Below are 21,451 nucleotides of genomic sequence, written 5' to 3'. Positions count from 1 at the left end.
AAACCAGCTTCATTAGTCCTAATTGTTTGCGTTTCGTCTGCCTTATTTAAAGCCTGTCTGCTCCCCTAACAAGGTCAATCACTCACATACCACGCCTGTCACAGCAAACACACTTCAAAACCCTTCTGCTGTGTCCCAGATCTCCGCCGTACCTTTTCACACCCACACTCCCTCCGCTTGGCAGGTCGAGATAAAAACGCCACCATTATCCAGCTGTGCTTTTCTCTCCCGAGCTGGAAACGCAGCTTTTTAAGATGGGGCGAGAGAGAGAGAGACACACAGAGAGAGAGAGAGAGAGGCTTATTAGGAGATGAGCAAACAGTGGCTGCAGAGAAAGCAGCAGCTCGGCCTGGACGGGGTGGGGGTGACACCCTGAATGCTAATGCGGCGCTGGAGAATGGGCAAACAGGCCCATTGAAATGCAGAGTTCATGTGTTTTCTTAGGGTAATATTGGGGCAACGTTGGAGCGGCTTGCATTATGGGAGTGAAAGGTCAGCTTGACGTTAGTCAGCAGGAACGGCGAGGACGGCCGGGAGCGGCTGCGTTTTCTGAGCAACTGCCTCCGAATATGGATTTCAGCCTCACTTCATGGTCACGCTCAGACCTTTACAAGTCAGAGGAGTCATCAAACAGTGCATATAAATTAAATTAACAATGTGATTCAGGTGGTCAACAGCCTATGGACCCCCCCCCCCCTTCTTACCCCCCTTCTTACCCCCCTCCAAGTTCAGTCCCATTTTTTTAACCAAGCTGGACGTTAAAATTCCCCTGCCACCGAGAGAAAGGCCTGGGACATGTCATGTCGTTCAAAGCTCATTCACGTCTAATTACCATGGCACTGGACCATTTTCTTACCTTTTGTTGAGGAGCGGCGGGCCCACGCTCTCCCAGGCACACAGCTCCAGCATCCTCCTCCTGCTCCCCACAAACCCCTGGCTTCCCCTGCAGCAGCCGCAGTCACACAGAATGAATGGAGCCGCCTGAGGAATGCCGGCACAAAGGGAGGAATGTCATTTTGCCTGAGTGCTACCCCCCAAACCGAGGGACGCACACACACACACACACACACACACACATTTCCATAACTTCAGGGGACGCTGCATTGACTTACATTCATATCCTGCAGTGCAAACTCACCTTAATCTTCACCGTAACATTAACTTGTCTGGCTTTAAACCGTAGGCTTACTTTAACCTGACACAGGACTTATCTAATCAACTTAATCTCTAAATGTAATTACTCACTTTATGCAGATTTGACCGACACCCCCTTGTTTCAGTCGGGTCCCTGTCCCGTCCTGTGGGTGTGGGACACATACAGTTACACACACTTGTTGCATTTCACTGCCTTCTGGAGACACGGCAATCATTTCCTAAAGAGTTACGGAGAACTGGGCTCAAACCGCCGGCTGCCTAACCGCTGTTCTAACTTTAGTCTAACATTAAAACAAGTCTTCACCAAATGTTAATGATTTTCTGGACGACGTGACCTCGTAAAGTGAGTAGGTGTACACACACACACACACACACACACACACACACAGAGCGGGTCTGCCTCCATGTCTCCATGCACCTCATCCCAATTTAAACACATCTTATTTATCTGACATATTATAAACCACGCGTGTGGCATTTCATTACAGTTCAGGCGGTATGAGGGCCGCTCAGGAGGGACGTTATGAAATCATTTGTTTGATATTTGTGTTCCTCGCTTCGCTCAATCTGATACATTAAAGTTAATGACAAATTATTTATACTGCCGTTGCAACTGGGGCAAGGGTGGGAGACAGAGAGCAGACGGCTGCAAATAGAACAAAGTGCTCCTTAAAATAGATGACAGAAAACATTTGTGTATACCTTGACGTTATTTGAAATCCGTGCTCGGGGAACAAGCTGCTGGAGGGTTTTCAGCCACGGAACCTGACCTGGTTTCCACTGGGATCACTTTATTATCTGCCACTGAAGAATAACACGCAAGCGTAGACTAATCTTTATTGGCTGTGTACACCTTTATTAACTCTAACGGTAATATTTGTCCTTGTGCACGGCCCCGCCATGCTTCCAGCAGCCTGGTTAGTGTAGTTTACAGCAGGGTGCGCTCTCAGCGACAGGCAGCTGCGTATTACAAACACGGGTGCCCCGCTGCTGGCAGGACCAGACTGACCTGTGTTTGTGGAAGGACCAGGCCTATAATTTTTTTTGCCTCCATGGTTACTGAAACACTCGTGAGGGTTTGATCTGGGGCTTTTAAACAAACCGGGATGTGCTGGGTTATAAAGTTTGGACTGAAATATCTCATTTTGGATGAAAACGTGTTCTGCGTCATGTGCTTTCCTGTTATGTAAATCACAGTGTGACTGGAAAAGCAGACGGAAAGCACGAACACGGGTCATTTCATGTCAAATTACCAAAACATAAACAAACTGGAGATTAGAAATAAGCATTGTTGGTGAATTCAACACCTAATGTGCAAAATTAAAGGTTTGTATTGACTCTGACACATAAAGGTGACCCCCCCTCCCTTTATATTGCTGGATAAAACGGCGTCTCTGATGTTGTTAATAACATGATGGTAAATATCCTCCTCCCCTCGGATCAGTAACCTCCTTGTTTATCCGTCTTACCAGTCCAGTGGCATTTTTGCTGAATTGCCGTCATAATATTTGCTTCTTGCGTCCATGTTTCGATTAGAAACACTTGTTGTGATTGAAGCATGTCGGCATTTCCTGCGTCTGCTCTTCACACCGCCGCTTAGCAGGGTCTGGCCCAGAACCCAAACCCAAGAACGCCCAGTCCACTGGTCCAGGTCTTGGTTCTGTGGGGTCAAAACGAAGGAGCCGGTGGGTCAGCGGCCACTGAGACCCAGTTGCTCACAGAACGGATCAGGACAGGTCAGTCGTCCATCGCAGGTCAGAGAGGAACAGTTTAATTGGTACTGTTGATACAATAAACTGTTCATCTGTTCATTTGCCACGGAGTGAACTCAAGCTGTTCTCTCAGGAGGATTTTAACGGCCTCATTTTCACTCTCCCGCCATGAATTTATTGGTTTTCGGCTGTAGGAACGGGACGGGACCTGAAGGTCACTTAGCGATTGCTCGCCTCTGACTGTTTTACTGACTTTTTGTCAGGACGGTGTGAGAAAGATGAGGAAAGTCCATCAAGATCAAAGCCTCTTATCTGCCCTTATCTCCACACTGACAGTGGGGGCAGATAAGGTTTTTGGCAGGACTCTGCAATGGGGGAGAGAAGACTAAAAAACACTTGTGGTCTGGAGGACATTTGTGCACCAAATGTTCGTCTGCAGGCTGGCCTGGAGCTCCACCCTCAGCTCCAGTCCTGATTTTCAGGGGCAGCTGCCTCCAGTCTAGACGGAGAGGGAGAGATCCAGGCTGGAAGTCCCTGCTCCCGGCTCCACGCTCCACCCCTGGTGTTCCCGGTCTCCAGGTCTTTGTCCCCGGAACTGGGCTCTCGCTCCTGGGTGTCCACCAGGGCTGCTTTTTTTTTTTTTCTCTCTCCTCTCGCTCGCATCTGGATCCCAGAACGAAGCCGCTCCGCTCCGCGTCCTGTCCGGCGACCCACGGCCCGCTGCGCTGCCGCAACAAGAGGAGCAGAACCGGGACAAAGGAAGCTAAACTCCTCTCAGGAACTTCTTCTCCCCTGGTTTAACGTTTCTGTCTCCGTCGAAGCAGCAGTGTGACTCTGAGATTGCCTTCTTTTTTTTTTTTAAACTCCGGTCCGAAAAACTTTTTTCAAAACTTTTTCTTTCACATGTTTTAAAAGTGTTTTCGATCGAGCCTGGAACTCGACATCGAGCATACCGGTTCGTGTCTCTTGTTCGGAGGTGTTTTTTTTGTGGTTTTTATCGCAGTTTCTTCTCTTTTTTCTCTCTGACTTGTGGAGACTTTTGGCCGCAGCAGCTGTGAATGAAGCTTCCGTCGAGCTGAAGAGGACACTCTGCCGCGGAGCCGCTAGCTTTCTCCCTCTCACACACACACCTGAGGGGTTCTAACGTTCAGATTTTTAGTGTTTTTATTATTATTATTTTTTTTCCGACCGGCCGAGATGAAGCCGCTGCTGCTGCTGTGCGTCGCGTGCGCGCTGCTGGTCTTGTCGGTCTCGAGCACCGCGGAGCAAAAGTTAAAAAACTGCAACGAAGTTCGCGCGGCTTACAGCTCCAAAGGCTTCAACGTCAACGACGTGCCCAACAAAGGCGTCAACGGTGAGCTCTCCCTCTCTGCTGCTCCGTTTTCTGACTTTTTTCTCTTTAACTATTCAGGAGTTATGTTTTTAAACTGTGAAAGTAGGGAGCGTGGACCCCCCACAGGTCGCAGAGAGGTCTCCTGGTGGTCTCAATGCTAACCTTTAAATAACTCTTTGCTTCATTCCAACTCTTTTAATTTGTGTTAACTTGAATGTTACTCTTTTTTGGGGCTGAGTTTCTATTTCTTGATTTAATTATTCTCTTTTTAAATTAATTAAACTGCTTAACAGATTTAATTGAGAGCTATTCATTTACTTATCTCCGTTATTACATTTGCTTGACATGTTTCCATCAGTGATAACAGAAGTACATTCAAGTGGCTGATAAACTAAATAGAACTAAACTAATCATACGGTTTTCACTATTTACCCATCCCATTTCTAGGATGACATTAGGGCGCTCCGGGGCACTGATGGGGGTCAAGGGTCTTCCTCGGGGACTCCCCACTGGTGACCTGTCTGCTGTGGGATTCAAACCAGCAAACTCCCGCTACCCCAGTCTGCTTGTCTTCGGACAGTGCCGGCCTTGTTGCTCGAGAAGCAGGCTTGGGATCGGAAGTTTGAAGGTTTGAATCCCGCAGTGGACAGGTCAACGCTGTGGGTCCCTGAGCAAGACCCTTGACCCCCGTCAGCTCCCCGGAGTGCCTTGATGTGGCTGCCCACCAAAAAGGATGGGTGGATGCAGAGCAAGTCATTTGCCCAAGGGGATGAATAAAGGTGTAATTCTGAGGAATGTTGTGCAGACTTGGTTGTAGACGCTCGTCTGGGTAACTTTTCCTGTTTTCTGCAACTGTCACTAAGAAAATAGATTTTTTTTTCAGCACTGAGACGCCGTAGAAAAGTTTCGGCACATCAACTATGGAGGGAATTGCAGCAGTGAAACACTGGTATGTGTTGCTGGCATCACTTGAGCGCTCCTGTGGGTAAACATAGTCTTCATTTAGGAAATACTTGTCGGTAATTCATAACAATAAAGAGCTATAATCAACACATCAAGCTCTGCTCCCCATTGAAAGAAGCCAGGCCTGTGTTTATTTCCCAGCTTCCTCGGTTAGCGACTCCTATGGCTGTGAAGTGCAGGCACCCGGCAGTGATTTAGTAAACATTCCTGTGCATTGTTGAACAAGGCTTATGTTTTTTTTTCCCCTCTCTCTCTCTCAGTTCCTGTGAGGCTGGGTTAGTCTGGTTTGTGGTTTAAGAAGTGTTTGCATTAACTCCTGCTCTCGTCTGAATGACAGGATGTAATGCACCAGTGAGCATTACTGGACTGTAAGCAGGAACTGATACGTGAACAAGGAGAGAAGGCAAATTAGTTCAACTAATCATGAGCTGAAGCGCAGTAAAAGTAACTGATTCAGGAGGAGGAGGAGGAGGAGGAGTCCTCTACAGTAAAAGATTGAAGGGACCGGGGGAAGGAGGGGGTGAAATTCCAATGTGCCCTGCACACTTTAACCCCCGCCTCCTCTAATTTACCTAATTTTACACGGTGGTTAAAATAAATATGTATTCCTTCATTCCAGAGCAGCCGTCAGTTTTCTGTCTGAAGTTTTTCTGTGCGGGTCGTCCAGACACGGCTGCTGCCGTGTTCCAGGACTTCTTAAAGATCATTTTTTACAGAGTTAATTAACGATTTGCCACAGCTTTTCTTCAAGTCTGTTCATGTTTGTAGCAGCAGCTCCTTTTTTGGGAAAGTATTCACAGCGTTGCTTTATCTGACAAGGGTGACCAATTTGTATGTGTTCCTGTTATTGTTCCAGAGACATTTATGAGTTTTCCTTTGCATAGTAAGAGGATATTCAGACTCTCTTCTTTTTGTTGAGGCCACAATTAGATGTAGCCTTGGCTGTCTGGAGTGAAGACCTGTTTTTTTTGTTTTTTTTCTTCTTTTTTTTTTCCTGCATTTCACACAAACTCTTGTGTCCCTTTGTTTCCCGCCTGTATGTCTTTGTGATGCTAAATGTCGGAGAAAGCTCCCCAACATGTCTGCGTTGCTCCGACTTAATTGTCTTGCATCTCCGGCTTTCTGAAAGAGGGCCGTGAATGAAGCCGGTGTTATTGTGCAGGTTTGTGTGCCGTGCATGCACGTGCCTCGTCCTCACAATGGGCCGCTGGTGTATGTCTGGGCTTTAGTGGGCCCGACTCAATGAGCCGATGGAGACTGAGATAATTGATCCATAGAAAGCGACGTGGTCTACTGTCTTCAGAGAGACTTCTGGGGGTCCCCGGACACAAAAGGCTTCTCGAAATGTTCAGTGTTGCTGAGGAGAAAATGACTCCAGATGTGTCGTCTGGTTGAACTTCACTTACATTTGTCAAAGCTTCACTTCTCCACTTTGTAGTCGGCCAGACTGAAGTTCTCTCCTAAATCAGTGGGATCGAATTGAACGGGATGTTAGGTCGCAGGAGGGTCAGACCATTAATTACATGCACGCTCGTATCACATGTTCAGTTTTGGCAGTTATTAATCAAGTCAGCAGTTTGCTGGAAAAATAGTTTCACTTGTAATATGTGTAGAATTGAAATGGCCTGTGTGCTTGATGCAAGTGCTGCTGGGACTGTTTTTCCACTGGAGACTGGAGGTCATCACCAGAATACTTAGCGTCGTTCAACTGTGGCATTCTTTAGAAATTATACACTCCCTTTTGCCAGTTGACACATAAAGGACCGTATATGTTTACCTCATTTGATACGGGAATCATAAATCACATTTGTGGAATCTGAGACTTATTGGAGTCACGAGATTTGAGAGTTGCCTTTTACAAGCATGGCATTTAGTGTTATTGTTGGCAGCACGGAGATAAGAATGTTTGTTACTGTTAAAATTACTGACGGGGCTCAGCTGAGGCCAGACTTGAGATTCAATAAAGATGTTTTAGCTGAAATGGAAACCTCGGTCGCGTCGGCGGAGCCGAGCGATAGAAAGGCGTCGGTCTCAGTTGGTGGATTCCTGCTCGACTCCACTGTCACTCCTTCACCGCTTATGTGGAAAAAGTTCAGCGCTTGCTTTCCAGAATCCCTCTCTGCAAAATGGGAATTTGTTTAGGGTCTGCGGTTGGACGCTACACTTGGATGGGAAATAAATGATGTCGGAGCACCTTATGATGACAGATTAAAAAAAAACACGGCGGGACGGTCCAGGCCGTGCTCTGTGGTTTCACTGTGTGAGCTGATCTGTTAATGGGAGATGGTGTTTATTATTCTGAATGCTGTGGATGAAGGTATGTGAGCCAAAACAAGAAGCAGGAGGAAAAAAGGAAAAGTCTCTGCAGTGTCGGAGGCGGACTGTTGCAGCGCTGGACGCTGCACTCGGTCAGAGAGGAGAGTCGAATCTGTTTTGGGTTATTCCTGACAGGCTTCAGGTATGGGACAGTGGAGGAGATGAAAGAGCGGAGGGTGGGCTCCCCTCCCCTCCCCTCCCCCCCTCCCTCCCCTCCCTCCTGCATGTGGAACATCTCCCCGTTCATAATCAGTTCAGGGCATTATGACTGAAACCCAAAGCGAGCATGACCTCAGCCCCTCGGCCTGTGGCGGAGCCGGAGACGCTCTGCAGGCTGGCATTGTGAGGGCTCCCTCGCCCCCCTCAGCTGCTGCCGGGCGGCAAGCCGTGCATCATTCTGCTCCGCCAAATAACAGGTTCTGCCATCGCAGTGACATTCTGCAGATAAGATAAGAGCATGCAACTGGGGCGCACACACACTGTCTGCGAGTTTTTATAGTTCAAAGACCAATATTTGAGCAGCTCAACTCAGCAGAACTGTGGCCTGGTATTTGCACACTTGCAATTATTAACCAATAAACTCCAAACCGACTGTTTTTTCTTTCCCTCTTGAGGTCTGTGCTTCTTAACTCGGTGTCTTAGTTTCAATTTGAGTTATTTGTAAGTCAGCACTCCGCTGAACTGTTTTATGGCGTTTATAGCAGTTGCAGTACAAAGGCTACACAGGAAGGTGTGTATCAGCTCGCTGAGACTCAGCCGGTAAGAGTCGGAGTGTGTTTTCTGACTAGTTCCACTTCTGGTTTTCTTTACACCCTCCACCTCTTACAGACTTGACATATCTGGAGTCCAGAACTCCAGTGTTTATCAACCCTGCTTCTGACATGCTGATAGAAGGTGGATTATGTGATGGAGTTCATGCTGAATGGCATTAGCAGCTGATTTTCTTTCTTTTTTTTTCTTTCTTTTTTTTTTTAAGGCACATGTTCCCAGAAAAGGCCACAGGGCCTTTCCAGATATTGTTTGTGTAATCACATAAAGTCTAGACATTGAGATCTTTAACGGTCCATGTTATGTAACATAGACTGAAAAAAGTGTGTAGCATAAGTTGTAAAGCGATACTGCAGTTAGATTTCCGTAGTTTTGTGTATTTTACACTCCATTAGGAGATCACAGATTCCCCTCTAAATTAAAATAAAGTCAGCTCAACGTTTTGCGTTTGGTCGTCAGATCATGCAAACATAAAACCGTCTGTCTCGTCTGTAACTGTGGGCCGAACCTCCAAGAGCCGCAGCGCAGTTTAAAGCAGCTTTTGTTCTTCGTCTAATTGGAACATGAGAGAAAAAGTGCGTCTCTAATCCCACGCTGGTTTCCCGCCAGGTATGAGAGGGGCTCTCGCTCGTTCACATGTGTCATCCAAGAAACTGTCTTCAGTCCCACCCAGAGGTGCGGCCGCAACCGACGTGCACGTCTGACTCATCACGGTTACAGCATCAAAGCCACGCTTTCGGTTAGATATCCATTTTGTGTGCAATTAAAGATTATTAAATCCTCTGCTAAGTGGGATTTATGGTCTCATAAGAAAAGTTCGCCACGGTGTTATTTTAGCAGGAGCCGTGAAATCAGTGAGCAGCGAAGGTTCAGATAACGTGTGAAAAACGTGTTGACAAGTAGTAATGATATGATTTGAGATGATTAGAAATAATTTGCTCCTCCTCCTTCGCCTAATCTAGACCAGCTGTGATCGGGCCGAGTTTGTCACGCTTTGATTTGCACTTTCCACCTGCAGCTTTCAGAAGCAGAGCAGTTTGGCAACTGCTTTCTTTCTTTCCTTTTTTTACTTTTTTTTTTAGCTTTTTGGTCATTTTCTTTGAATTTTGGTCGTCTGGTAACCCTGTGGTTACAGAATAATTAAAGCTGTAAATCGATTAACCATTTGTGACACAATTTTAAATGAATTTTGTTTTGTTTGATATTTTAAATTTCGGCGTTTTCAGCTTGCAGATCACGCATGCTTGGTGGATGGAAACAATTTACTGCAGTTCCGTCAGTCTTTCTGCAGAAAGCCAATATCCCAGTAACAATACATTTGGGATACATTGTCCATCCGCAATGTGGAGATTAAATAAACAGCCCACATTAAAACCAAAGCATGTGCGGTAATCTCTAATAACATTCCTCAGAGATGGACTGGATTACTTCAGCATCTAGAATCAAAACTTTCCCAGTACTTCCTTTTTTTTTTTTTTTTTTCTTTTTTGACCTTCTGCAAAAAAAAAAAACAGGGTTACAGTATTTGTTCTCCCTTCCTGCATTCCAGTATTAATGGGAGAATCTGAAACAACAGCGTCTCCGCAGACCCCTGCGTTTGTTATGCCTGCATCGGGTTACATGAGGATGTGGAGGCAGGACACATGACTTCCAGATTGTGCAGGCTCACGTCGGCGATATGCTAATGGCTAAATAGATTGCGAGCGCTTGGTCGGAGTTGCTCCTCTGCTTCCTGACGGATCAGTCAGACGCGGCGATAATGGGAAGGTTCCTGCTGCTCGCCGCCCTGCATGTGTGATATCTTCCCCCCAGCCTTCAGGGATAATTGATTTGAGGTATCATGAGGTTTGGGTCTCGTGGACCGAGGGGAGGAGATGAACCTGGCTGGGAGTTTGAGTGGACAGAGGAGAGAGAGGGCAGCTCCACGTGTCTTCGAGCCCTCTACCTCTTATCAGTCTGCGGCGGCGGCGGCGACATGGCAGGTCCGCCGTCAGGGGCTCTCGTGGCGCGGCGTTCTGCTCCGCCAGCAGCGACGACCTTATCCAAAAAACAAATCAGCTTATCGCTGTGTGAGGGGAAAAATGTAGGCCGTGCTCAGAGGAAGTGCAGCAGCAGCGGCGGCGGCGGCGATAGTTTGTGGATTAGCCGTTTGAGGGGCTCCTGCCCGGTGAAGGAGGTGGTTTGGTCCTGATTTTAGTTCTGGAGTCGCCTTCCTCTTCAGCAACTGTGGAATGTTAAGTTTCTCTCTTGTGCTCATTTTGTATGCTCCGAGTGTCACATCAATTCAATGGCAGTGTGTGCGTCTGCGATTCCATCACTTTGCATCCTTTGCTCTGGCCTGTAAACCCCCCCCCCCCCCCCCCCCCCCCCCCCATCCTTCCTCCCCCCTCCTCCTCCTCCAATGGCCAAGTGAGCGACAGATCAGTGGGGGGTGGATGCTCTGTATGGGAACAATCGAGCACCCCTCCTTCTTCTTTTTTTTTAAGGCCGGCTTGACTGACCCCCCCCCCCCCCCCCCCCCCCCACCCCCACCTCCCTCCCTCCCTCCCTCCCTCTCCTCCTCACCACATTCCACACCGGACCACCAGGACCTGCACACAGGAGCCCCGGAGCTGGGAACACACGGCAACAAAGAGAGCGCTGGAGGGGCCGGCGGCGTGCGGAGAAAGAGAGGCGCTTTGACTGACAGCACCGAGCTCTGTACCGAGGGCCGTGTGTGAATATCCAGGAGGAGTGTTGGGCTTGCTAGGAGGCAGTGGGAGCGTGTGTGTGTGTGTGTGTGTGTGTGTGTGTGACACACTCCTGGGGAATCTGGGGATGTATCAGGATGCATGCATGCACCATGAATCATCCCTGGTCAGCCGTGAAGGCTTGTGCGTACAGGCCGCTCTGACCGTACATGTCCCAGCACAACACCAGCTTCTCTTCTTCTGTGTTTTTTTTTTTTTTTTCTTCTTCCTGGCTCCGGCAGACACGGTGAAATATGCCGGTATCATTTAGTGGATCTGTGTGGTGCAAGCTGCGAGAAATCCTGATCTGACTTTGTGGTTTTCTGTATTTTGCGATGAGGGGGGGGACGACCCCCTGAAATTCCCTGTTAGCACATCCTGTTTGCACACAGTTAAAAAGTCAGGATGTCTCTTTTTTTTTTCTTCTGTCTACCCCCCCCATTACGTCCCGACTGACATATCGATTCATTTTCTTGTCCGGCCGCTCGCTCTTTAGCGGCTCCTCTGGGAGGCTCTCTTTCATTCCTGGTCTTTCCTTTTCTTCCTCGTCCCTGGATGATTTCCTCTCCTTTCACTGGCAGTCCGCGGCCGCCGCATTCAGCCCGCCTCGCTCCCGTCTCCCCTGCTTTTCTTTTTTTGCCCTTTGTCATTTTTTTCTGTGCGGGCTTTTAGATGATGTGCGAGCCAAATCCTGACCGCATCTCTTGTTAACATCCATCTCCCTGTAGCTTTGATCTCACTTTTCACAGCTAAAGAGGTACGAATGCTTTTCCTCCCCTGTTGATTGCTGCGGATACGTACATGAGGGAGCTATATCACGGAAAAATCTCAAATAAGACAATTGAAGCGTGAGAAAACTAAGTTCCGCATCGCTGCAGTGCAGGTTCAGGAGCGCAGGCCGGTCAGTGTCAGACTGGTCCCTGAGCCCGGGCAGTCGGGGGAGGAGCCTGAACCCTGGAGTCTGGCGCTCGCTCTCACCGCAGAGCCCTGCGAGAGCGTCTGAAGCGTGGTTATGATGAAGGTGTAACTCAATCGACGGTAATTGATTTCCGTTGTGACCGCAGCGAGGCCGACGTCCGCGTTGATAGCCGCGATCGTCATTAGGAATGCGCGCTGCCCGCCAGAAGCCGGTGCGGTTAGAGCGAGCAGCGAGGGAGCCAGGCCAGGGACTTGCCTGGGTGTTTGGGCTGAAACCCCAGTGCTGGGTGCCGGCCAGAGGAGCTGTAATCCCAGCTAATTACTCCCAAGGCCTCCATCAAGGCTCCCACTGACAAGGCAGTCACTGACTTAGCTCGCTTTTCCAAAATACAGTTAGCTTAATAAGATTCCTAATATTTACGCAGTTCCTCCGTGCGCTGCTCGCGCTTAGATTTATTTTTACATGAATTATATTGTTTGAGACCAAAACCTCGGTCTTTTCTTGCCTGTCAAACAATAGCAGGCTTCAGCTGCTTCATGCAGCTTGAGAGCTCGACGAGTTGATGCCGCGCGGTAAAAACCGGTCCTCGAAGCTCAACGTGAAGCCATGAAGGAAGTAACGGCGGACGCTCCTGCTGGCTGCTGGCCCTTAACAGAGAAACGGAAACAACCACACACACAACAGCATTAAAATATTTAGCAGCCGTCCCTGCAGCTGCTAATCATTTTTCCAGCGAGTGTTTTAACGGGTGAAAAAATTTGTTGCGCTGGTCTTCAATTATTGCGCGTCAGGAGCTTTGATTTGTCGAGTCCTGCGACGCGTATCGTCGGGAGCAGCCTGAGCAGACCATTGTACCCGGAGGTTTAGGCTTTCTGCTCCCTTTGACAGTCGGCGATGAGTGGTTCTCTTCCCACCGCCCTCCGCCGGTGTCCGCTTTCCCAAGGCCCAACAGGTATATCAGAATCTTTGTCGGCCTTTTGTGGCTGTGAGCTTCCAGAAACCTGAGCTTGTACCTGACCTCATTCTGCCTGGGGGGGCTTCGCCGGGCCCGGTCCGGCCTCAACATCTGGTGGGCTTCAGCTGCTTTTGGATGTCTGTTATAAACATCGTCAAAGAGCTCCCTGTCCCTAGGAGTGCTTCTCTGGCTTTTACTGGACATGTAGGAATGTATCCAGTGCTCTTAGTCCTGGGAAGATGTTTTCGATGTTTCAAGAAACTTGGATTTTATTAATTCTTTTTTATATGGAGTGAAATGTTGGGCTGGACGCAAATGATGCAAATGACAACACCACGGAATCTCGTAAACCCCCTCGGATTTTAAAGTGTGTTGCTCTCCTGCAGCGTGTGTGTGTGTGTGTGTGAAGCCCGTGTTAAAGAGGGCCTGTTTGTGAGCTCAACGGTAGTCCATTCCTTTGACAGCGCAGCAGCGTTCCTGCAGGGCCCCATGCTAAAGCACTTGGCCTTAAGTAAAGGGTGTTTTTCATCTTCTTTAAAAGTCTGTTTTCATTTGTGTGCCATGAGTCAGTGGAAAGATGGAGGGCTGGTGCAGAGGGACAAGCCAGGAAGGTCTTTTGTGGCTCTTTCTTCTTCTCTCTCTCCCTCTCTCTCTCTCTCTCCTTGTGATAATCATGCTGTGCTGTAACTTGTTCACTCCGTTTGTCTGCCTGTCTCTACAAATCTTAAACGTAGCAGCATTTCTTTCACTCACTCATATTTTTACACACACGCACGGCTGGAGCATCAAGGTGGGATCTGTTGCCAAAGCAGCAGGTCAGATGCTGCGAATGTGCGGCTCATCAAAAGACACGTAAGCAAGATGTGCAGAGGGGTGAAAGATTAGACGAGCTGTGAACATGAATCATCTCCTCCGGCTCCCACTGATACATCCAGCAGTGGCTGAGACGAGACTCCCAGCGGGAAAACGGTCGGAAGGAACCTTTCTTGATTTACTCGCGTGAGTTCTGTTTAGTTTTGCCTTTAATGTTGAAGCGGTTCTGTGGACGCTGCCCGGCTGGGAGACCTGCGAGAGGAAGCGGCGCCGCGCGGGTCTGCGTGCCTGAACAGCAGCGAAGCCGATCAGCGGCGGCTCATTTATTTACCAGGAGGAAGTTAAACAATAGCCCGAAGTTTGTGTGGCGCGGGGTGTGAAAGTCGCCCGAACTGAATTACATCCTGAGACAAACCGCTTGTGTTTGAAGTATTAACTCCCTGCGGCGTTGTTCACAGGAGTCATGGCTTGTAGCGCCGGTGCTTGGCACTTTGTCTTTTTATTCTGCTCTGGTGTTTTCACAGGTGTGTTTGTATATTTTTGACCCCTGTTGGACTGAATTGCTGCATTATTTCCTCATTTAAGTTGGGATATATTGACTTTCATGCCGATGGATCAAAAGGGTCAATGCATTTTCATGGATTTTAATTCACCGTTGAATCAACATTCCCCCTGATTTTTCCTTCCTGACACGATTTCGCTCCACAGGTCAGCCGTCCAGAGCAGTCCTCCAGACGCTCTGCGACCGCAGGAGAGTTTGTATAAGTTGTCCAGCAGGTGAACTCGCGGAGCTGCCCCGCCGCGGCTGGAATTTGGTTTCTGACTTGTTAAAAGTATTTGGGGAAGTGCAGAAGCGAGCCGAAGCCCTGACAAAGCAGTGACCTGGGAAGTGGTGTAGGCAGGGAGCTTTTGTGTGGGGAGACAAAGCCGGAGATGCCGGGCCGGGACGGGAGAGGGGAACGGGCAGAGCGAGAGGCCGGGGCCAGTGTTGTGGAATCTCCCCAGGGGCTTCTGGGTAAATGTTCATGGATGACAGCGTTTTGGAATGTTCACAAATGGTGAGTTTTAATTGGCCTGAGGCCCCGACTGGTTTAGTAATCAGAAATGCACTCTGCTGGTGCAGCGCGGGGATCTCTGGATCCCATGATGTGCTTTTGTTTGTCAGATCGAGCGTCTTTTCGCACATTAAGGCGCACACTGGAGGAAACGTGTGAAATTTGGCTCAGATTGCCATTCAAATGTGACAACTCTTCGCTGCGGATAAGAAGTGAGCGGCGCCTGAGTTTCTCTGTGGCGATGCCTCAGAGCAGCAGATGATGCTGCAGAGGCTGAACCGAGCTCAGCTCGCCGTGCCGCCGCCGCAGCAGCCTCCTCGTCCAACACGCCATGTGACACACACATTATGGCAGTTTGGTGCTTTGACAGCTGTGTTGTGGAACAGATTTTAATTGGAGATTTATTGCGCGGAAACATCGTTTTGCTGCGACATCACGAGAAGCCCCGTGGCTGCGGGTGCAGCTTCACTTCAGAGAGCGCTCCAAACCAGAACTTCCTCCGAAACTTCTGTGAAACTTCTTCAGAAATGGCCGGCGAGCGCTGTTGTGGCTGACGGAAATGCCTCGTGGCTCAATCGGTGATGGGGATTCTCAGGATGGGGCTTCCTCTGAACTGTACATTACACTTTTCCCAGACAGCTTCTCCATTGTGTGATTCTCCTCTCTGGTTTGATGCTGAGTCATGAGTCCAATCTGCCTTCGCGTTGTGACCCGTCATGTGCGGACTTGTGGTTTCTGATCAGCTGATCACGCTGAGTGACAGATACACAGTGAACAGCTGCAAGGCAGACGCACAGCCCTGCTTTCTGCCACTGTGCTGAAAACGGAGCCATAAAACTCTCCATCGAGGTCTGGTTGGAGCTCCAATCGTCCATCCAGCGATCATCTTTACTTGAAACCATCGATTTTAAAAAGTGCAATAAGCTTACAGCTTACATCTAAAATCAGATAATAAACAAATACAGGAGCTAAAGATGTTGTTTACACCTCAAATTACAGTTATTAATTTTTTTATTGTAATCGTGCACATGGCTTATTAATTTATTTACCGTTTTCCAACAGAACTCCTGCTCCTCCGTCAGGCTTGTTAAACCCGCCGTGGGTTTTTCTCTGAGTGGATTGTTCTTGCCGTCCCTCTCAGTGCTGCTCCATCTCTTGGATGTTTTCTCCTGCCGCCGACCGCCACGTCTGTCGGAGCATGTATGAACAGAGGCTCTCAGCACAACATGATTGACAGTAATCGGCTGTTTGCCTGTAGAATCCTTTCATCATTGGATTAGAGCCGACATCCAGCTGAAAGTATTAATTTATTGCTCATGAGGCATCGATGTGATGATTAGATGATGATCATATTGAGAACTTTTACATTTTTTTTTAGGTGTTGTCCATATTTAACCTGCTCATGTTCTGCCTTCAGCTGTGGTTACTCATGTTCTGTCTGGGACGCTCTTAGTTTTACTGCTGTTGCTGTTAATATGCTGATCCCAATGATGCAATATCTTCCATTCTCAACTGTTCATTTGGATTTTTTTTATTGAGGCATACATGCAGATGTTAAGGTTACAGTTTCAAGCAGCTCCAATAAAAAACATTTTACTGCTTAACTTTAGATTTAAAAGCAGTCGCCCGCTCCAGTTGCATCCTTTACAAGCTATAGGCCGGTTATGGGAGTGGTGTTATGTCTGAGTCGTGGCTTGTCTGGAGCCTGGAAACTTGTGAGGAGAGTCATGCCGTCCGGTGGAGGCTGAAGCTTGGTCGCAGACGCTCAGGTGAAGGCTGTCTGTGGAAACACTGGGCCAAATGTAGGCGCACGGCGCTGGATTATCCCCCCCCCGCCGACACCAGCAGGAGAAACGAGTGTGAAGTGTATAAAGTAGACTTATTGTCTCTCGTCTGTGCACCATTTTGTTGATGCTCGGCTTCTTTTCCATTTCCCTCACAGACTGCGACCTAAAAACACATTATTGGTTTGGCCAGAGCCGCTATAAACTTGTCATTACTCTATTTTTGTAAGGGGCTGAAGTGTAGAAAAAGAGTAGGTGGAACTATTGCCCGGCCCTGATGATCTCCATATGAACAGCCCAGCCTCTAATAATGGTTTCCGCTTACAGCGTAATGTTGTTGAACGGTTTTTTTCCCTCTTTGCAGTGATCCGGCCGTAGCTCAGAGGAAAGCCGTGTACGCAGGTTATTGGAGTGGGAGAAATGTGGACGTCGAGTACGGACGAGGGTTACGTTTATTTTGGGCTTCAAACTGCAGTTAAAGTCGTTTCTCTGCTTTTAGCCGCGACTTTCCTCCCTTCGCCCGGGTCGGAAACGCTGAGCGCTGAATGTGCTCAAGGTTCTCCGGCTTCCTTTTCCAGTGGCTCCTCCGTATCACTACATCTGTGTGTTAATGGCCTAAGTGTGTGTGTGTGTGTGTGTGTGTGTGTGGGTGTGTGTGTGTGTGTGGGCGGGGGGTTATGAAGGGCATCACTGAGAAAGCCCTTGGAGAGGAGCGAGGAAACTCTGGATGGAGGAACTCGAACAAGACACACTTTTCCTCCTCCCTAAGCTGCCGCTGGCACGGTGCCCTTGAGCAAGAGTCTGCGGTCGCGCTGTAACGTCCCCCTCCCTCCCTCCCTGCCTCCCTCCCTCCCTCTCTGGCTGGGCTCACCCGGCTGAACAGCTTCTTGAAACCGGGCCGGGGGTTCATATTGTAAAACAGAGCCTTTCTAATGGAGCTGTGAAACGCTGCGGTGTGAAACCAGACGGCGGCGGTTCAGAAAGTCCACTCTCTGCTCCGTAGTTGGAGTTCTGTTATCCGTGCTGTCAGACTGATCTCAGGCGGGAGATTCCAGCCCTAAAGCCCGGATAATTACACAGCCTTGACTGCATTCATTCCACGGGTTTGGATATGAGATTCTGGGCTTTAATTCCAAAATGACACATTTGAAGGAAACACTGGCTTTTTTTTTTTTTTCCACAAGCTAATAAAAAAAAAATTATTTTGAGAATTCGGCTTTAAAACAACTTTTATTTCCTTGAATTATAGGAATGTTTTGCAACATTGAATTTTCAAAGTAGTTTTGAACAAATAAATGTGATTTTTTTGAAAGAGTGATATGTCGAAGGAATCTGAAACACCACAGCCATTATGGTTTAGGAGATAAAACAGCGAGACAAACGAGAGAGGTGTGATTTGTCAACATGCTGTAGCAGGAGGGAATTTAAGAAGGGAGAGACTCGGATGGGAGTTACATTCCTCCAGCCTTTCATTTCTTCTTTAGAGTTGCGGCGTCGCCTCGTGCCTCCTTCCTTCGAAGCGGCGTCCAGTTTATTGTTCCTCGGAGAGACCTCGCGCTCACGGGCCGGGCCTTGCACCTTTAAAAGGCGGCGGGGTCGATTCCTCCGCCCTGGGTTCGGCTCCCTGTGATTGTGCCCGACAGGAAGTGGAGCAGAAAAGAAAGTTAGCCAACAAATGGCAGCAATCCCTAAAGCAGCCCCCCCTCCAGGATAATTACACCCTCGACAGAGGTGAGGAGCAGGAGGAGAATGTTATGGCTGCGGGGCGTGCAAACTTACAGCTGTGTGTGTGTGTGTGTGTGTGTGTGTGTGTGTGAGCAGTGCTGTGCAGACTCTCTCCTCTCTACATGTTACAGCAGGGAGCATAATATGCCAATTAATAGTCAACCTTTGTGTTCGCCAGCGCTGTTTCACATTCATGAGTCGACTGCGAGTGTGTCGAGGCTTTGTTCTGTTTCAGTCGGAGATAAATCACAGTTTGGAATACCTTCACGTTTTTTTGTTTGTTTGTTTGTTTGCGTTTATAAATCAAAGTGCCAAAGGACTGATGAGTTGGATTCCTCTGCAGTTGAATTGATTCTTGTGCTCATATAATCCATCATTTGATAGTTTGTGGTGTTGTGTTGAGGTTGTGTTGAGGTTGTGTTGTGTAGCGGGCCAGCAGGCTGTGCCGGTCGGTGACGCGCTGCGCCTCGTGGCCTTGTTTACAGCTCCTGGTGATGTCTGGAGTTGAGAAGGGCACAGAAATAATCCTGGAGGGGCCTTTCATGGCCGCAGTGTGCGACTGTTCAGGTTTCCTATTTATATTTTCTGCAAGTGCGTGCGACTTTTACAGCTCCTAATTGCCTGTATGTGTGGCTTTTTTGCGTTGTTTGTGTTATTATGGGAGCGGCCGGGGGGGGGGGGGGCTCCGGGGGCGTGGGTTACTGTGTGTGGTGGATGCGCTGGTCGGCGGACAGGAGGGGGGGTCAGAGGACGGGACCTCTCTCAGAGGAGTTGCTGTTAACCCCTGACCTCGCTGCTTAAGCCTGCAGGGTGGCGGCGAGGCTGAGGAGGGCGGGGTAGGGGTGGGGGCCGCTTTGAGGTCCGTCTGGTTCAGGGGCACATGATGGCAGGCCGAGGGGGTGGCGAGGTGTCTAATCTGGTTTTTGTCTGCGAGGCGTTTTCACCTCCCCCACCGGCCTTCCTCTGAGAACGGCCCGAGAGGCAGGACAATGTCAAAGGGAAGTGACTTATTTTATGAGCCGTTTAAAGGGGATGGTGGTCTGGCCACAAAGGGCCGGCGGAGGAGCGGCGCGCAGCGGGTGAATGCCGCGACACACCGTCACGTGTTTGTTTACAAGATGTCGCGCTCTTGTTTTGCCCTCCATAAATGGCAGTTTTCCTCCTCGAAGTGACTCTTTGAACAATGCTCTGTCACTTACTGCATCTTGAGCTGGAGGAGTCCTTAAAAGGAGTTCGCGTCAGGCAAAGCAAGGGCCGACTTCCCTCGCCACACAGGGCCTGTTGATGCCAGTTAAGGTTTAAAAAAAAAAAAAAAAAAAAAAAAAAGCCCTTTTATGAAAGCGCGAGGCAGCAGCAGGTCCATGTGTTGGTAATTGTTATGAAATCCAACTGCTCTCATTCACCACTGACCCTCTTTGTGTTGCAGCCGTGCCATTTTCCCCCCCCCGGCGGTTTGAGAAATTGGCTGCCGGAGTGTTTTCACAAAGTATGCATTAGCTAAGAATCTTCAGTTTTGGGAGACCTAATCCTCCGAGCTAACAACGTGACATTTGTGCAGACATTCCTGTGAAATATTGACCATCTCGCTTTTATTTGTGTACTTTGGTAACGAGTGCTATTTTCCACGTGGATATAGCCCTTTTGATTGTACGGCTGCGCTCTGGGCAGCCAGGGGGCCCGGCGCAGGAGAGACTGGACGGCTGTTTCACCTAAAGCTTCGGCCTCGCTCAGTGTGTGTGTGTGTGTGTGTGTGTGTATATGTGTGTGTGTGTGTGTGCGCGCTCCCTGTACCTCCAATCACGCCCGTACAAAGAGCCATGTGTTGAGCAGTGATGTGATGTGTGAATATGTTTGGGTAGGGGCTGCCAACTGTGCCTGGGTGTGTGTGCATGTCGGGGAGGGATGGGTGGAGCGAGGGATGGCTGGAGAGAGAGAGAGAGAGAGAGATGAGTTTGAGGAGAGAACTGTGAGAGAAGGAGCGATCTGAGGCTGATTTGGACGTGGTCCCAGACTGAGGGTCCGGTTTATGGCGCCACGGTGCACCCCCCCCCCCCCCCCTCCGTCGCCCTGTTTAGATAGTTGTATTGCTGTGAGTCTCTTCTGACCCTCGCAGTTCGACTCTTTATCTTCTATTTCAGGCGGGGAACTGGGAACTTGTCCTGAGATGTTCGTCAGTGCCGTTTGACCTGGTTTTTAAAAACTTTATTTTGTTTTTATGGATGAAGTTTAGTTTAGAATATGAATGTAGGGACTGAAATATTTGAAATTCTCATTCATTAAAGATTTTTTTTATTACTTTCTTCACTTGATAACGTTCTTGACCTGCCGACCAGCCGTGAGGACATAAACATCCCACTTTATTGTTAACGTGTTGAAGTTGGTTTCAGCCACTTGACCCTCGGTTCTCGTCAAACAGCTTCTGCGTGTTGAATTCGACAGAATATAAAGTTTCCTGAGCAGCAGACGCCTCCTCTTCGTCACCGTCCTCCTCTGCAGGGAAATTCATCATGCGTAACGATGCTCTCTGTGCAGGTTCATCAGAACTGAGCTGATTTCCAAATCAAAATGCTTTTTCCAGCCGATTGTTTCCAGGTAGATGTCGTCAAACGTTGGTGGGAACGTCCAGTTCTTCAGACACAGCCCAGTCTGCTCTTGTGTTATTATTTTGTTTAGTTTTTGCTCGTTTGAAAAGCGGTCCAATCGGTGACTCAAACTTGGGCGGGAATCCAAGCCGTGAATTTTGTGATCCCTTAATCCCCCCTTGCTAAAGTACATCTGAAAACTATGAAGTGCTGACCCGAAGCTGAACCAAATTAATCTGGGATTTTGAATGATTTTGTAAATAAGAGTTCATCAAAACACCGCGGATGATGTCAAAGCTGCGTCGGTCTCGCAACGCCCGAGTGCTGCCAGTAGCAGCAAGGCGTGTGCTGCTCGCCGGGTTCGTGAGCTCAAGCTGGTGGGGAAAACCAAACAGGCTCTCGGTGCTGGGACGCAATGAAAGGATCCCTGTGTTCGCCCGAAATCCAACAGCCACCTTTAAAACAAAACATTATTGCAGCTGCGACTTTGCATTCGTCCTACTGCGACCCTCCTTTTTAATTGCATGTTAAGCTCGCGTTTGACATACGTTGACAGTTCCTGTTTCTTCCCAGAGAAAGTATTCACATTTTCAGCGAGGGGAGAGAGGAAAGGGGCTCAGTTCGAAGCGAGATTTTCGACCC

At 48.7% G+C, this 21,451-nt stretch overlaps 1 protein-coding gene across 1 annotated transcript in view; it reads left to right on the top strand.

Annotated features, from left to right (window-relative positions):
- Window positions 1–3,536: 3,536 nt before the first annotated feature.
- Window positions 3,537–21,451, top strand: part of gpc4 (glypican 4) — a 29,977-nt gene continuing 12,062 nt past the window's right edge. Inside the window, exon 1 of the mRNA XM_030110441.1 lies at window positions 3,537–4,221. Coding sequence (XP_029966301.1) covers window positions 4,065–4,221 — 157 coding nt within the window. The 5' untranslated portion in view covers window positions 3,537–4,064. The remainder of the gene's footprint in view (window positions 4,222–21,451) is intronic.

Source organism: Salarias fasciatus, chromosome 2 (genome assembly GCF_902148845.1).
Source record: "Salarias fasciatus chromosome 2, fSalaFa1.1, whole genome shotgun sequence".
Classification (NCBI taxonomy): domain Eukaryota; kingdom Metazoa; phylum Chordata; class Actinopteri; order Blenniiformes; family Blenniidae; genus Salarias; species Salarias fasciatus.
Note: the sequence above shows the minus strand (reverse complement) of the source record. Positions and strands in the feature narration are given on the sequence as shown.